The 17,843-nt window shown below is 43.5% G+C and overlaps 1 protein-coding gene across 1 annotated transcript; it reads right to left on the bottom strand.

Annotated features, from left to right (window-relative positions):
* Window positions 1-6,518: 6,518 nt before the first annotated feature.
* Window positions 6,519-7,001, bottom strand: LOC147498617 (uncharacterized). The gene has a single exon (XM_086563293.1). It carries the CDS (start codon window positions 6,999-7,001, stop codon window positions 6,519-6,521), a length of 483 nt encoding a protein of 160 aa, XP_086419419.1.
* Between the last annotated feature and the right edge of the window lie 10,842 nt (window positions 7,002-17,843).

Below are 17,843 nucleotides of genomic sequence, written 5' to 3' on the forward strand. Positions count from 1 at the left end.
CTAATTTTATATTTTTAACTTTTTTTTGCTCCCTATAATGTTATTATTGTCTCTTAGCATGATTGAGTGGGGTTGTGTTCTATCAACTGTGGATGATAAATCTGATTAACAATAATTTCGTTTGACACAGAAAACAATAATTTAATGTGTCACGGACACTCATGGTTCTATACATTGTGTCAACTATTTAATAACTATATTGTTGTTGACCTCAAGATTTAGATATGTTCTGCAAATATGTAATTTAAGTTTTGCCCGTGATGACTATATGAACCTAAAAGATCTCTTCTCAGATACTCTATTCACTTTCTAAACACCAATGTATGAACCTCACTCTCTTCTCAGAAAACTCTCTCACTCTCTTTTTTATTTTTTTCCTCCCTTTTTCTCTTGTTCTACTGTTCTTTTTATATCCTCTTCCACCCTCTTCCTGTTCATTGATCCCCTTTCTCATCCCCTGGCCATGCTCTTCCCACCTGTCTCTTTAGGGTTACCGCGGCCTTGCTACCGTGCTTCCCTCCCATCTTTCCTTATCTCACATCTGTTCTCACTTGGTGATCCTCCTAACGTCATTAACTGCTGACATCACTTTAGGGTTCTGCGGCTATGATCCCCTGCATCGCGCTCCTACTTCCTTACTTTGCTCTAGGCCAGGTCGGCTGCCACCTTACTAGTCATAAAATGGGTTGATACAAATGCCCCCTCTCGGCCCTCGGATAGATATAGGTCCGTGGGCCGAGACCCAACAACTGGCTAGTCGTAGAGTTGTCTTGTCTGTGACTCTTTGTTCAAATACGAATCATTATCTTCTCTGACAGCCATGTTCTACCTCCTGTCTTGACCCTTGAACCCCTTCCACGTGTCCTTAGGCACGTGTCCTACGGCTCATGCCTAACTGATCCTGCCTCTTCGATTCTCGTGAAGACACGAGTCCCCATTTGGGTGGTCTGTGCCTCTGCTTTCGTATTTTTCCATGCCCATTCTACCCTTGTCTCATCAAATCCCGCCCAAACGTCTTTTCATGCACCTCTTCATTTCCCAAACTCTTCATTTTTCCTTTTCATGCATAACCCTTTCTTTTCCCCTTACCTTCTTCTCCCACTTTCTCAACTTTTCCAACCTTTCTTCATACTTCTACCGGTGAAGCCCTCTCAACACCTCGCTTCTGCGCCTCCGACATTCCTTGCTTGGCAACTGCTCTACCCCTATCAGTTTTGTGTTTTTCCCTCTCGTTTCAATCTTGGTACACATTAGTTGAACGCGTTTATTTTTCTATTTTCATTGTTCATTCCCCTATTTCCTCATCGGGTGCCATACCCTTGTCTTGCTTCTCTCCTCCTCCAACTGCTTGCTTTTACCATGTCAGACTCTGATTCTGGTGGCTCATCCGCTACCAGATCTGTCAGATCTATGTCCTCGGCTATGTCTTCACCCCATAGATCTGCTGACTCCTCCCCCACATCTGGATCTTCCAGCCTCGTCGCCGATCCATTTGAATCCCCTTCTCCCGCGCCCACTCATCCGTCCGCTGCCCCTTCTACCTCTGGGAGACAGTTTGCGCTTCCTTCCCCACCATCCTAATATCGCCGACCTAACCTAGCTGCGGTCCAAGCGGCTTATGGCATTCCTAATGATGTGATCTTAGAACACGTGCCTGGTGTCACCCACTTTCCTCATCTAGTCCCACCGCGGCCAGGTTATCTAGTAGTCTCCGTGGGGCAGATAGCTGCTTGGTTACGCTTCCCCCTATCTCTATTAGATGTTGAGATTTGCAACCACTTCAATATCCTGCTCTGCTAGGGCATCGACAACTTCTAGCGGATCATGTATGCCACCAACTACTATAACAAGTCGCACACTCCACAAATTCGCCTCCATGACATCACTGCCCACTACTTCCTCAAGAAAAGCACCAAGTTTGGGAGTATAGGATACCAATCCTTTTGTGTACGTCTGCGGAAGAAATCTTTCGTCCTCTGCGTGACCACTGTTGATAAAGTCTGGCACCACTACCCACTGTATGTTTTAGGGAGCTTCCTTTCTGCAGACCTTCCCCCTGAAGTAACCTGAGGCAATTTCACTTTCTTAGAAGCGGTGAGTGTGGTTAGTTGTTCTACTTGGTCTCCTGAGAACCCCACTGTACTAATACGTATCCTCTTTCATGTGTCTCAGGTTAGATTCCCGATTCGCTGTCCCAGATATACGTTGGTGTCTCTTCTGATATTTTCTCCAAGCTCCGCGACCTAGGGAGCGGCTAGTGCAGCGTTCTTGGCATCGACCTGGATAAAGGCAACCCACTCCTTTTTGATCCTTCCCTCAAAGACATTGGCAAGTACTAGGGTCCTCTTTACAGATTGCCACCGCCAAAAGAACGAAAAACCAAACCTTCTCCACCCAAAGCCCATAAGGCAAAGCGCCCTGTTCATAGATCTTTTGGCTATACCACCAAGATTTCTCGATCCAAAGTGCTCTCCCAGAAAGCAGCTGCCACCACAGCCCCCACATCTCCTACTGGTTCTCCCTCCATTGCGCCCAGCAACATTCCCCGGTCATACTCCTTCATCGCTGATTGGGAGAACGAATTTTCTAACCCCATTGCCACTACCGCTGCCATGGATGTGTCTAAGCTCAAACTTTAGGATAACGATTCTGACGGCGATGCCCCTACCGTTGTTGCCGCCAAGGGCCCTCCCGCCAAAAAGGCTAAGGTCACCGCCTCCACCACTTCCGCCAGTGAAGCACGATAGGGATCACCGCGGCCCGTGGCTCCACCACCCCACTCTGGGAAGGAGACTGTTCCCATTGGTCCCCTGCCCCCAGGGCTAGTAGAAATCTGGCATCCACAATTCAAGGCTAGAGATCGGGACATCACCACTCGCGACTCTGCGTTAGATAATCCGGTGGTGGCCGCGTCCCTGTTCTTCAGCTCCCATCTCCCCAGGGATCAATCTTATGGGGATTCTGGCTCCTTCTCCTCCCACAGGGCTTTGATCTACACCGACTGGGAAAGGGTATGTCCTTCACCTTTTTAGTTTTCCTTCATTGTCATTTGAGTTTCTCTAACCTTGTCCTTACTTCCAGCTGAGCCTCGATGTCGTCTATGTCACACGCGACCTAACCAATACCCTGGACGCCCTAGAATCTGTGAAAAATGAGATCCACGGTCTTGAGGGGTGGAAGGCAAAGTATGCCCAGCTGGAGAAGGAAAGAGATGACACCCGCCTCTCAGCGCTCAACCATCACAAGGACTTCCAGCGCACTGAGCAAGCCCACTAGGACTATGTGGTTGGCGTCACGTCACAGCTGGAGAGCCAGAGGGAGGCTGATCGAGTCGCAGTGCAAGCTGTCTTAGAGAAGTCACTGACGGAGGTCGCTGAACATTTCAAGGCTTTAGCCTCTAAGAAGATTGCCAGGGAGCTAAAGTAACAATTGGAGGCCCTGACAGCTGCCGGATGCCTCCTCCCAGCTCAGACTCCCGCCTTGGCCATTCCAGACCCTACAACCCCTCCCTCGACAGCCGAGCCAGAGGCCGCTATCCATCCTGGGGTAGCGACCTCCCCCATTGATGTTGATGCAGCTGTTATGGGTGAGGATGGGGGGCAGCCTTCTGCAGATGTAACTGAAGATCCCAAGTGACCATCTTTTTGGTGTAATTTCACTTTAGGCCTGGTATTTCTGGGTACTCCCAGCAGGGCATAATAGACATAATTTCCAGTCAAACACTTGTTTCAGATATGTTTTCTGATTTGCATATCAAATTTTGCTTAATGCATTGCCATGACTCATTATTGCAACCGGGGTACCATGCCAGTACTTGTCTATCAGACACATGCATCCTTCCATACCATTTCTCTAACCACTGCTAATGTTGTTTGGGGGCAGCTCAATTCCCCCTCGTTAGGTTCGAACCTCGTAGTCCGCGAATACTTCATCCCCACGTGGACTATGGAGATGTTGGGGTAGGTCAGTTTAGTCCCCAAATTAAATTCAGGTCTCGTCATCCGCGAAGGGTTCACTCTCTCCACTGCCCTGGAGATTTCCCCCAAGTTGAACATGGAGATGTTGGGGGCAGGTCAGTTTAGCCTCCAAGTTCAATTTGGGCCTCGTGGTCCACAGAGGGTTCACTCTCTCCGCTGCCCTGGAGATGTTAGGGGTGACCTAGGTTTGCCCCCAAGTTGAACATGGAGATGTTGGGGGCAGGTCAGTTTAGCCCCCAAGTTGAATTTGGGCCTCGTGGTCCGCAAAGGGTTCACTCTCTCCGCTGCCTTGGAGATGTTGGGGGCGACTCGGGTTGCCCCCAAGTTGAACATGGAGATGTTAGGGGCTGGTCAGTTTAGCCCCCAAGTTGAATTCGGGCCTCGTGGTCTATGGAGGGTTCACTCACTCCACTGCCTTGGAGATGTTGGGGGCGACCCGAGTTGCCCCCAAGTTAAACATGGAGATTTTGGGGGCAGGTCAGTTTAACCCCCAAGTTGAATATGGAGATGTTGGGGGCAGATCAATCCAACCCCCAAGTTGAGTTTGGACCTCATCGTCCGCGGTCTTCGGTGTACTCCATATACGAACGAATAAACATGAATCAGATAGAGGAAAATTGCTATCATTTTCATTGACATTCTAAAGGGTTCAAAATATCATTACAAAGCTTGATGCTCTCATATTACGAAGCAACTAGACTTCCATTTCATACTACCAAAGACTGTATACAAAATTACTCATGGAACTTTTTCAACATCCTGATATTCCACGGTCGCTTGATGCTCTCCTTCAGGGGTGTCTGCAACTTGTAGGCCCCGGTCGCTCCAGCCTCTACCACCATATATGGTCCCTCCCAGTTGGGGCCCAACTTTCCATCTATCTCTTTCTTGGTGAATGGGGATCACCCGCCGAAGCACTCGGTCACCAACACTAAATTTTTGCGGCTTCACCTACTTGTTATGTTGTCTTAGCAGTCTCCTGTGGTACTCTTCCAATTTGAGGCGTGCGGTGTCTCTCCTTTCCTTTGTAAGATTCAGTTCCCCGGCTAGTACTATACTGTTAACTCCTGTTTCAACAACTTTGGTCCTGGTTGTTTCGGCCATCATTTCCACCGGAACCACGGCCTCCACTCTATAAGCCATAGCGAACGGCGATTCCCCAGTAGACGTCTGCGGAGTCGTGTGGTATGCCCAGAGTACCCTGTGCAACTCTTCTGCCCACGACCCTTTGTACTCCTCCAACTTTTTCTTCAGATTATCCAATATAACTCTGTTTGAGGACTCTACCTGCCCATTCCCCTCTGGATTGTTGGGGGTCGAGAATCCTTGCTTTATCCCAAATGCTTGGAGGAATGCTTTCACTTTTCCCCCTATAAACTGGGTCCCGTTATCCACGATGATGGTGTGTGGGAGTCCGAACCTACATATGATGTTTTCCCATAGGAACTTTCTCACTTGTTCCTCTTTTACCTGTTGCAGAGCCACGCCCTCGACCCATTTTGTAAAGTAATCTATTGCAGCCAGCATAAACCTTCTTTTGCTGCTTGCCATGGGCAGGGGTTCGATGATGTCCAACGCCCACATAGCAAATGACCATGAACTATATACTTAGTGCAAGGGCTCAGTTGGCGCGTGTATCAGCGGTGCAAAACTCTGGCATTTCTTGCACCTCTTGGCATATTCGGTGGCATCCTCTTCATGCGAGGTAAAAAATACCCCTGTGCTAGCAGCCGGTGCACCGTAGTTCTCCTGGCCGAATGACTCCCACAATCCCCTTTGTGAATGTCCCCCAACACCTCTTGCACCTTCTGTGGTCCCAGGCATTTTAGCAATGGTCTACCGACATTATGCCGATAAAAGTCTCCATCCAGTAATGTGTACCTCTGCGACACCTGTTCCATTCTCCTCCTTTCTCGCTTGTCCTCTATCTCTATCCCTGAAAGAAAACTCTTAATAGGCTCCATCCATCCTGGCTCGTGGTCAGTAGTTAACCATACCCCTTTTTCCTTTGCAGTGCTCGGTTTGCTCAGTACCCTGAATTCGATGGATCTGCCCTTAGTTCCAGGATGTACCGCGGCAACATATGCCAATGCATTGGTGTGTCTGTTCTCTCCCCTGCCTAGATGAGCAAAACTGATCCTCTCGGATTTTTTTGCCCTTCTCCGTAATACATCCAAGTAATTCGCTTGGACATTGGGCCGCGAACCCTCAATTGACCTGACATATTACCAAGTTTGAATCTGAATACACTGTCAGTTCTCTCACCCCCAGATCCCTAGCTAAGTCCAAACCTGCTATTACTGCCTCATATTCAGACTCATTGTTTGACGCAGCAAAACCCGGTTTCATTGATAACTCAAGGCGTGTATTCTCAGGTGTGACCAACACCACCCCAATTCCATTCCTTGTGTCGGTAGCATACCCATCTACAAATACTCTCCATCCGTTCCACATGTCCCAAGGATCCAGAGGGTCGCGGTTTTGGTCCACTTCTTGTTCCATAATCATCTCTTCCCCCCAGGTGGGATCCTCAGCTGGAAACTAGGACATAAACTCTGCTATGGCTTGCGCCTTTTCAGCGGTCTTGGTTTGATACTCAATGTCGTACGAACTCAGCATTACCGCCCATTTCAACATTCTACCTGATTTCTCCGCCTTCAGGGCCTGCGGCAGGTTGGTCACCACCACCACCGAGTGAGCATCAAAATAAAATTTTAATTTCAACGCCGAAAAGATCAAAGCCAAGGCAAACTTCTCAATTATGCTGTATCTTGTTTCAGCGTCCAACATGGTCTTGCTCTGGAAGTACACTGGCCTCTTTGCCTTGTCTACTATCCTGATTAGCACTAACCTTATTGCATGTTTTGATACCCCCAAGTACAAATACAATTTCTCCCCTGCCCTGGGCGCAATAAGATCGGTGCCTTCCCTAAATACTCTTTCAACTCTTGGAAAGACCTTTCGCATGCTGCGGTCCACTGAAAGTCGGTCGTCCTTCTCAAGAGTAGGTATAGAGGCCGGCATTTATCCGAGGACTTTGATATAAACCTGTTGAGAGCCATGACCCTCCCAGCCAATTTCTGCACCTCTTTCACATTCTGCAGGGATGACATTTCCAACAAAGTCCTTATCTAGTTCGGGTTCACTTCTATTCCGCGGTAGGTGACAATGTATCCCAAAAACTTCCCAGATGTCACCCCAAACGTGCACTTCTCTAGGTTCAATATCAGCTTGTGTCTTCGTAGTATAGAGAAAGTTTCACTTAGCCCCGCCAGATGCTCGTCCTCAGTCATACTCTTCTCTACCATGTCATCTATATAAATTTCCATTCCCTTTCTAATCTTGCTTTCAAACATCTTCTCCCTCACTCTCTGAAATGTTGCCCCCACATTCTTTAGCCCAAAAGGTATTATGGTATAACAGTATGTTCCCCCTTCCACTATGAACGCGGTCTTCTCTTGGTCGGGGCCGTACATCAATACCTGATTGTAGCCCATCGACGCATCCATGAATGAGAAAATCTTGAATTCTGCAGTTCAGCTCACCAATTCATCTATTCGTGGGATTGGATAGCAGTCCTTTGGACACTCCTTGTTGATGTCCGTAAAATCCACACACATTCTTACCTTCCTGTTCTTTTTAGGGACTGCCATTATGTTCAACAGCCACTCAGTAAACTTGCATTCGTGGATGATACCCGCGTCCTTCAGCTTTTTTACCTCATCCTGAATTCCTTGCGCGTGCTACGGTTTCACGCTCCTCATCTTCTGCTGTACTGGTTGGACACCTTCCCTTATATGCAATCTATGGCATGTGAACTCCGGGTCTAATCCCGCCAAATCTTCAATCGTCCATGCAAACACATCGCTGTTCTCAGTCAATAAGGCAATCAACTTCATTTTCTAACTTTCTGACAAACTTGTCCCCACATTCACAAACTTCTCTTCCTCCGCGACCCTGACATTCACTACTTTAATCTCATCCATTGTCTTGGTCCCAACGAGCGGCTCTTTCTCGCCGGCCACGGTCTGTAATTGCTATGCAGACTTGTCATCCTTCTCAGATGCCTCTTTCTCTGGTGCGCTGACTAGCCCTTTCGCAGTCACCTGTTGAATGTTTTGAGCCGCAACTTGATCACCTCTTATCTCATATGTTCTTCCATTAGTTGGGAAGCGGATCACCTAATAATACGTGGATGGGATGGCCTTCATCTCGTGAATCCATTTTCTGCCCAAGGTCGCCTTGTACTGGGAGTTGGTATCTACTATCATAAACCAGGTAAACACTGTCACTGTCCTTGTAGTCACTGGTAGTACCAATTCCCCTAACGGCTTTGTCATGCTACCGTTGAAGCCGAACAAGTTGGTCTGGGGGGGGGGGGGCTTCATCTGCTTGCTTTCAATGCCCATCTCTTCCATCGTGCCTTTGAATAACAGATCCACTGAGCTTCCGCAGTCTATCAGGACTCCTTTCACCATGTAGTTACCCATCGCGATGGTGATCACCAGTGCATCCTTGTGAGGCGAGGCCACTGACTCCAAATCTCTTAGCGTGAACTCTATCCTGTCATTTCTCTTGCCGGTGCCTGGAACAGGCCTTGGACTACTCTGCACCTCATTTACCTGCTGCAGACTGGCGGTCCTTCACACCATATCTCTGTGAGCATTTCTCCCCACCGTCTCTCCGCTGAAGATAACATTAATCGTACCCAGGATCCTGGCCGCAGCCGGAACTCTCTCAATTGGCTGCACCTCCTTGATGAACTCTTTCAACTTTCCTCTCCCAATCATTCTCTCTACCATCCACTGCAATGTGAAATATTCATTGGTGGCGTGATTTCGGACCTAGAGATATGCACAAAATGGCTTTCCATCTATTTCCCTAGGTGTGCTCTGCGGTGCTTCATAATACTACTGTCCATTGATTAATGACAAAATCTCTTCCAACGGTTTATTCAGCGGAGTTAGATCTGTCTTGCGATAAGGTTTTCTTTCCCTATATTCTTTTCTTGCTTGCTCCCTGCCTCTTTCTGCTTTCTGTGTTTCCCCTTTGTAGTTTCCCCCCTCTCGTGTCGCGGTCCTTTCTCTGTCTCTCTGATCCTCCACCCCCACAGCATGTACTGACTTCTCAGGTTTCTTGTCTTCCTTACTAGTCCTTTGCAAAATATCCTCGTACCTTATGTATCTTTCTACCTTCATATATAAAGCGTGTAAAATAGTAACTTCAATCTTGGACACCGACTCATGGACCCTGGTTCCCTGTTTCAAACCATGCTGGAACGAGATGACCGTGGTATGCTCATCCACGTTTTCCATTCGTAGTGTCTCTTCCTTGAACCGGCACAGGAAATCCCTCAACGTCTCGGTAGATTTTTGCTTGATGTTAAAGAGATCCGCGACATCTACTACCTTCTTTCTTTGGTGAATGAAATGATTCATGAAAGCCAGCTCCAGTTCCTCAAACCTTCGTATACTTCGTCGGTCATACCAATCCGAGGCTCCCCCTTCCAAACTAGCTGGGAATATCATACATCGGAGTCCATCGTACTTTTCTTCTTGCCATAGGGGCATCTGCTGCCTGAAGTGGTGCAAATGGTCAGCAGGGTCTCCTTTCCCGTCGTATCTCTCAAAACGGGGTTGTGTGAACCTCTTGGGTACCTCGGAGTTCCAGACTGAGTAGGCCAGCAGGTTCTGATTCAAACTGGCCACCACCTTCTCTGCAGCACCGTGTTTTTCCTTCTCCGCCATGCGGTTAGCTTCTCTGTCCCTTTCGATCATCGCCTGCACCATTTCCATGGTATTGCCTCCAGTGTTGTTCACTCCGGTCTCTTGTGGGGGTTCCCCGCCTTGTCCTTCCACCTCACTACCCTCGTGTTTTGCTGTATTCGCTCCCCCTTGGGTGGTTTCCCTTTCTCTCCTCAGCTCGTCATTCTCTTCCCTCAGCCTTCCTATCTCCTCTTGGAGCAATCTAGTCGCTTCTACCTCCGTATCCTCGACCTATTCTTCTGGCATTTCCTCATTCTCAATATTCCCCATTTCTTCCTGTCTGACCTCCGCCCTTACTCCTCTAGGTCTTCCCATTCCTTTTCCTCTTCCCCTCTTAGCTACAGGAGCCATGTTTTAACCTTTCCTATTCCTCACTAGGTCGTGGACTAACTCGTCCCCACAGACGGCGCCAAATGTATGAACCTAAAAGATCTCTTCTCAGATACTTTATTCACTTTCTAAACACCAATGTATGAACCTCACTCTCTTCTCAGAAAACTCTCTCACTCTCTTTTTTCTTTTTTTCCTCCCTTTTTCTCTCATTCTACTGTTGTTTTTATATCCTCTTCCTATCCGTTGATCCCCTCTCTCATCCCCTGGCCATGCTCTTCCCACCTGTCTCTTTAGGGTTACCGCGGCCTTGCTACCGTGCTTCCCTCCTATCTTTTCTTATCTCACGTCTGTTCTCACTTGGTGATCCTCCTGACGTCATTAACTGCTGACATCACTTTAGGGGTTCCGCGGCTGTGATCCCCTGTATCGCGCTCCTACTTCCTTACTTTGCTCCGGGCCAGGTCGGCTGCCACCTTACTAGTCATAAAATGGGTTAATACAATAACAATGTGCGGCTCAGAGCTGTTCGACCCCACTTTTACTATGCAACCTACTCATTTTACATTTTTAACTTTTTTTTTGCTCCCCTACAATGTTATTATTGCCTTTTAGCATGATTGAGTAGGGTTGTGATCTATCAACTGTGGATGATAAATCTGATTAACAATAATTTTGTTTGACACGGAAAACAATAATTTAATGTGTCACAGACACTGATGTCTCTTTACATTATGTACACTATTTAACAACTTTATTGCTGCCAACGTAAAGATTTAGATATGTACTACAGATATGTAAATTTAAGTCCCGCCCGTGATAACAATGTGCGGCTAAAAGCTGTTCGATCCCACCTTAACTATACAACTTGCTACTTTTATATTTTTAACTTTTTTTTGTTCCCCTACAATGTTATTACTGCCTCTTAGCATGATTGAGTGAGGTTTTGCCGAAAATGAAATTTGAATATGAAAAAGAAGGTAAAATGAATATTTTAAATATCAAAGATAGACTCAGGAATAAGTTTTGTGTAGTGAATTGAACACGGGGTTTTTTTTTTTTTTTGAGTTTACGATTTTTTTTTAATTAATAAAGAATTTAAAAGAAAGAGCAAACATGTTATATAAGTTAGTGCATTAACAACGTTAGGTAATCTACTCTATATGCCTATTTTAGACAACCTAGTAATTATAACCTTCAATAAGACAGAGTCGATACTATCTTGAGATTAGGTTATCTAGTCTATATGTCTATTTTAGAAACCTAGATAATTATTACCTTGAATAAGACAGAATACATACTATTTCGGTGGTAATTATGTTCGTTTTCAGAGTTAGTCGACCCCATCATCGCTATGCAACCTACTAACTGTTTATTTTTTTTAAAAAAAAACTCATCTACAATATTCTAATTGCCTCTTAGAATGGTTGAGTGGAATTCACCCGAAATGAATTTTAAATGTGAGGAAGAAGGTTAAAGGAATATTTTAAATATCAAAGGTATTTTGAGGAATAAGTGTTGTTAAGTTAATTGAACATGCTTTGTTTAAGTTAACGAATTTTTTTAATAAACAAATAATTTTAAAGAAAGAGCGAACATATTATATAAGTTAGTATATTAACAACATTAGGTAATCTAGTCTTTATGTCTATTTTAGACTACCTAGTTAATTATAACCTTGTATAAGAAAGAGTCCATATATTTTTTAGATTAGGCTATGTAGTCTATGTATCTAGTTTAGAAAACCTAACTAATTATTACCTTGAATAAGACAGAATACAAACTATATATTTTGAGATAATATAATCTAGTCCATATGTCTATGTTATACAACCTAGTAAATTATTATCTTGAATACAACAGAATATATATACTATTTTAAACTTAGGCAATCTAGTCCATATGTTAATAGACAACCTAGCCAATTATTATCTTAAATAAGACAAAGTCCATACTATTTTTAGAATAAATATGTCGCCAATATACATTATTGCATCTCTTTAAAATTTAAGTTTAACCTAGTCTGCCCATAAAGCACTGACGAAATATCTTACTAATAATTTTAGCTGACACAAACATTTTAATATCTAACGGATCTTTGTATCTCTCTATGTCGTTTTTACTATTAGTCAATTCTCATTTGTAAATGATAAGATTTGGATATGTACGAAAGATACCCACATTTGAATCACATGCACAATAATAAGGTCTACCTAAGAACTATAACGTAGTCAACTATTATCTTAAATTAAATAAAACAAAGTCCATACTATTTTTAAAATCAATATATGGCCAATATACATTATTGCATCTGTTTAATTTAAGTATAATCTAGTCTACCTATCAAGCGTAGATGAGATATCTCATTAAGAATTTCACCTGATGATATTTTTTTTTAATGTATAACGGATCTTTGTATCTCTCTATCTCATTTTTACTATTAGTTAATGCTCATTTGCTAATGATAAGATTTGGATATGTATGAAAGATACCCAGATTTGACTCCCGTGAACAATAATAAGGTTTGCCTAAGAGCTATTATTCAACTGTGACTACGCCACCGACCGACTTGATATTTTAAAAAAAATTCACTACCCCACAATTATCTTTTGGCATAATAGAATGGTTGAGTGGGGTTGGGCCAAGATGATCATATATCACAATAATTGACATTTTCATAATATGTCAGATTTGCATTTTTTTTTATATATGGGGAAATATATGTACTTGCCCACATTTACAAGCTCTAGTATGCTTGTAAATTATATTGAATAAGACAGATGTCATTTTTTTTTTTTGAGAATAAACATATTGCCAATGCACATTATTGTATCACTTTATTTTAAGTCTAATCGAGTCTACCCATCAAGTATGGATAATCATTTTAACAACCAAACCCCTCAATCAACTTAATTTAATTTATTAAGTCCTGCTCTGTTGATGAATGATGGGCCTCTAATAGCTAAACTTGATAAGTTGATAAGTTGACACAGTTAAAAAATAGCCGCATACCTTATGAGATTAAGTTGTTTATAATATTCTTTTAGATTGTAGTTGGTTAATTACGCTAAGCTGCTCATCCATCAAGCACATCGTATACATCATACAAAGCATCGGCCAAGCCCATCTTTAATTGTTGATAAGTTCTGAAAAGCCTCTTAACTTATTTGTAATCACCTCCAAAATAGACTGCAAGGATAAAAGTGTTGAGTTAAATAAAAACGATTTGAATCATATCAATAGAAGAAAAAAAATGGTTAAATTGTACACCAAAATCAGTAGACATCGTTAACCTTGTTTGTTGGGTTAAAGTCTGCCCAACGTACACATGAAAAATTGAAGGGATTTTTGAAATGGATGTTTTTTTAAGGTTTTATATTGTATACCAAAGAGACTCGGTCACTGTATAAATTAAGCAAGATAGAAAATAATATATATGTGCTCAGATCAAAGTAATATTTAGCCGTACAATAGCAAAACCTACCACTTGTAACTAAACATTGCAAGAATCTAGAATGTCATTGTAGACAACATTTGTAGTGTAAGTTCCAGAAAGACCATTTATTGTTCCCTTTCTCACTAAAACTTTTGTTGTAGTTTGTGATACTCCTCTGGATAAAGCAACATAGAGTTGGCCATGGGAAAAAACATGATCAGACAAATAGACCCCAACAGTTGGAATGGTTTGACCCTGTGATTTGTTTATTGTAAGAGCAAAACTTAACTTGATAGGAAATTGTTTCCTAGTCATTTCGAATGGCAACCTTGCATCTTGAGATGGGCACAATGGAATGTGTGGCAGGAAAACTCGATCACTGACGGAATTTCTAGTGACAATTTCTGCACAATTACATGCGTGTCAAATCCTCTACCTATTAGTCTTGTTCCATTACATAGGCCATTTTTAGGATTTAAATTTCACGTCAGTATAACGGGAGCTCCCAACTTTAGCTTCAATTTGTGGGAGGTATACCACTGGGACAAATTGAATTCAAGTATTCTTGCTGGTATAGACCACGAGACTCATTTTGAACTGAATCAAAAGAGTAATATGTGACTTCTTCACCTGGAAAGTGATCAATTATTTCATCATTCAATAAATGAACAATATCATTCTTAGGAGTTACTATTGCCCTCCTAATCATGTAGTCTTTGTTACTAGAATTTCTATCTAATCCTAGAGAGATCTCATTTATGAGCTTCAGACGTGATGCTCATTCTCCCACGGAATGACAATATCTTTTGGCATTTCGATGATGTCTTCCTCATAAATAATTGGCTGAATCCCATCGCCGATGGCCATCAATAACTGTGTGAGCCAGTTTCATGACCACTAACATCACATGTAGAAGAGTTCTAAGAATATAACACTAAGAGAAAGCAAAGGCACAAGAGAGGAACCCAAAAAGGAGTAAGAGAGATACAGGTGAACCTAGTATGGTATTGGGCCAAAGAGATGGGCCCAATATCAGAGAGGTCCAAGGACTTTGACCGAAAGGAGAGAGAAGGGAGAGGGAAGAGGAGAAAAAGAAGAAGGCAGCAGTGGAGAGAAGGAGGAGAACTACGGATAGCTTGATCCCCCGAGAAGGTACGTAGGCAACCCAATAGGTTCAAGTTGATGAAGAAAAAGGGGAAACATTTCCCATCTAGGAGAGAAAAACTGAGGGAGAGGTGACATGTAAGAGGAAAGGGTATGAATTGTGTTCATATAATAGCGCCGTCTATAGGGAACTTCACGTACGTGGTAGGTTTCTAAACATGATATATCGGTGGCAGTAGATGGGGCGAAGATGGTGGTTAGTGACCACTAGTCCACTAATACTCAGGCGTTCAGCAACAGATAGAAAAAAGAAAAAGGTGTCACATTTATTAGTGAGCAAGCGAAGTTCCCAGAGACTTTGTTTTTCACTTCTGATTTCTTCACAAACTTTAATCTCAACAACCGCTTTCCCCAGTTGAAAAACACTACCAAGAAAAAGTATTTCTCAAGTGCTGCTTAGAAAGGCTTATGTTCCAGCCCTTCACCAAATCAAATGCTACTTCTACAAGCTCATATCTTTACGAGTTTATTTCACTAAAATCACCTAGTACAAATTGATCGTGGAAACAAGAGGTGAGGATATATAGATTCACGTACATGTTGCAAGAATCGGCTCAACCGAATCAGATAAGTCCTTAAACTTCGGACATGTTAATAATTTCATAGAGTTTAGATTCACTGTTTGATCTCCAACAATAGAACTTTTATTTTCAAGTTAGGGAACTCAAGTATATTCACCAGAGAGTATTGCAAGGTACTAACTTCTCATAGAGTGGTATAGAGTATTTAGTTATCTTAAATCATTATTGAACATATGTTTGTGGGGAGTTTGACAGAGATGGGTTTTGCTTAAAGGTTTGTTGTCTGGTTCAACAATTCAGCATGTTTCTATCATTACTTCTTACTCAACTTCCCTGTTATTCTACTAGTTCATCTCCTCTTCAGGTCTTGGTCTACACAGTGATAATTGGAACTAATAGAAAGTGCTTTCTTTCACTGTTTAATATGCTTTTGGTTTTATGTATTCTATATAGAGATTGGGATTTGTGCTAAGATATATTCATTATTATTATTTCTCTCATTTTCTTTGAAGCAGTAAGGAATTTGAATATACATGCTCAAATGAATGTGTGCTATCATTTGGATCAGCACAAAATAATAAGTTGGGAAAGATGTGAAGTATATTCACTACAAAGTATTGCAAAGAAATCAGTTTGTTCAAGGTCATGGTCACTATCATCACCATCATTGTAGATGTGGAGACCATCTTGGTTTGTCGAAATTGTTTGCCTTTGGTGATTCTTATGCAGATACTGGAAACTCAAGGAGAAGTGCTGATTCATGGTTGACTCCATATGGTATCACTTTTCTTGGAAAACCAGCTGGTCGTTATCCTGACGGTCGTGTTTTCACTGATTACTTAGCTTTTTATTTGAAAATCAAGTCCCCCATTCCATATAGATGGAGAAAAATGGGGATGAAACCACTAAGACATGGAATGAACTTTGCATATGGAGGAACAACGCGTCCTCTTAATATTTCTCGATTTATTTTTATGATGTGTTCCTGACTTTGCTTATTTTTATCTTTGCTTTTCATGATGAAAAGTGGGAGAGTTGTTTGAGAATTATTGAGCTTCATATACTATGGTACTTTTATGCCTTTTGTTTAGTGTGCGGTTACATAGCTTTCAAGATTAGAACAGTACGAGCTGAATTAGTAATGAAACTATGAGGACAATGATGCAATAAGTGGTGCGTCTCGAGTTTTTTTATTTGGAGGCTATTGAAGCAGAAAGTCAAGAGTTGGAGCTAGACCTATCGAGTTTGGGAACTGTCAACACCATGTTCACTGCACTTTTTAGTAAAGCTAGGTGTGGCAATAAAGACCACTGTATCGGCAACGGTGTTGGAGGAAGCATGGAATGGTGTGCAAAGAATGTTGAGAAACAGTGTGCTCACTTTTATTCTATCACCCTAACCGAACAGGAAGCACAAGCAGGCCTTGTTTGTCAAGTCCAATCATTGGACAAGAAGAACTTAGTACAGGGTTTAGCTGAGCTTGCACATACAAACGAGGGTTTGGGAGGAGCCATCCGCAGTCCCACATGTAAAGATAGAACTTTGGGCAGCATGTAACTCGTTTCTTTTACCGTCATGTACATAATAGACAGACGAGTAGTGACTCGGCCGTCAGCCATAGTTACACTGGGGGAAATCAAGCCTTGTCCCCATCCTTGGCAAAGATGTATGTGGGGACATATTGGGATTGTCCCCAGACCGCGTGGTTTTTTGCAAACCTATTCGCTCTGAGAGGTCGCAGACCATGAATGAGAAATGTGGTTGAACACCTCAGGGTAAGACGGACACTGTTTGGAGCATATGATCGCCAGTATATTTGTATGCAAATACTTATGCTGAATTAATGTTCTTCGTTAAAACTCACGTGTTATGTGTGCGAAACTCAAATATGAAAGTTTCAGGTTACAGAGAAAGAGAAAGATCTCTAAGGCAGCGGAAGGGATGAGCCCTTCGTGGACGATGATGTCCGAATTCAACTTGGGGACAAACTGAGCTGGCCCCAACATCTCCATGGCAGCGGGGGGGGGGAGGGATGAGCCCTTCGCAGACGGTGAGGTCCGAATTCAACTTGGAGGCAAACTGAGTTGCCCCCAACATCTCCATATTCAACTTGGGGGCAAACTGAGATGCCCCTAACATCTCCATGGTAGCGGGGGGATGAGCCCTTCGCAGACGATGAGGTCCGAATTCAACTTGGGTGCAAACTGAGCTGCCCCCAACATCTCTATGGCAGTAGAGGGGATGAGCCCTTCACTGATGATGAGGTCCGAATTCAACTTCGGGGCAAAGTGAGCTGCACCCAACATCTCCAAGGCAGCGGGGGATGAGCCCTTCGTGGATGATGAGGTCCGAATTCAACTTGAGGGCAAACTGAGCTGCCCCCAACATTTCCATGGCAACGGAGGGGATGAGCTCTTCGTGGACGATGAGGTCCGAAATCAACTTGGGGACAAATTGAGCTGCACCCAACATCTCCAAGGCAGCAGGGGGGGGGGGGGCGGGATGAGCCCTTCGCGGACGATGAAGTTTGAATTAAACTTGGGGGGAAACTGAGTTGCTCCTAACATCTCTAAGGCAGCAGAGGGGATGAGCCCTTTGTGGACGATGAGGTCTGAATTCAACTTGGGGGCAAACTGAGCTACCCCCAACA

This window comes from Coptis chinensis, chromosome 5 (genome assembly GCF_015680905.1).
Source record: "Coptis chinensis isolate HL-2020 chromosome 5, ASM1568090v1, whole genome shotgun sequence".
In the NCBI taxonomy this organism is placed as follows: Eukaryota; Viridiplantae; Streptophyta; class Magnoliopsida; order Ranunculales; family Ranunculaceae; genus Coptis; species Coptis chinensis.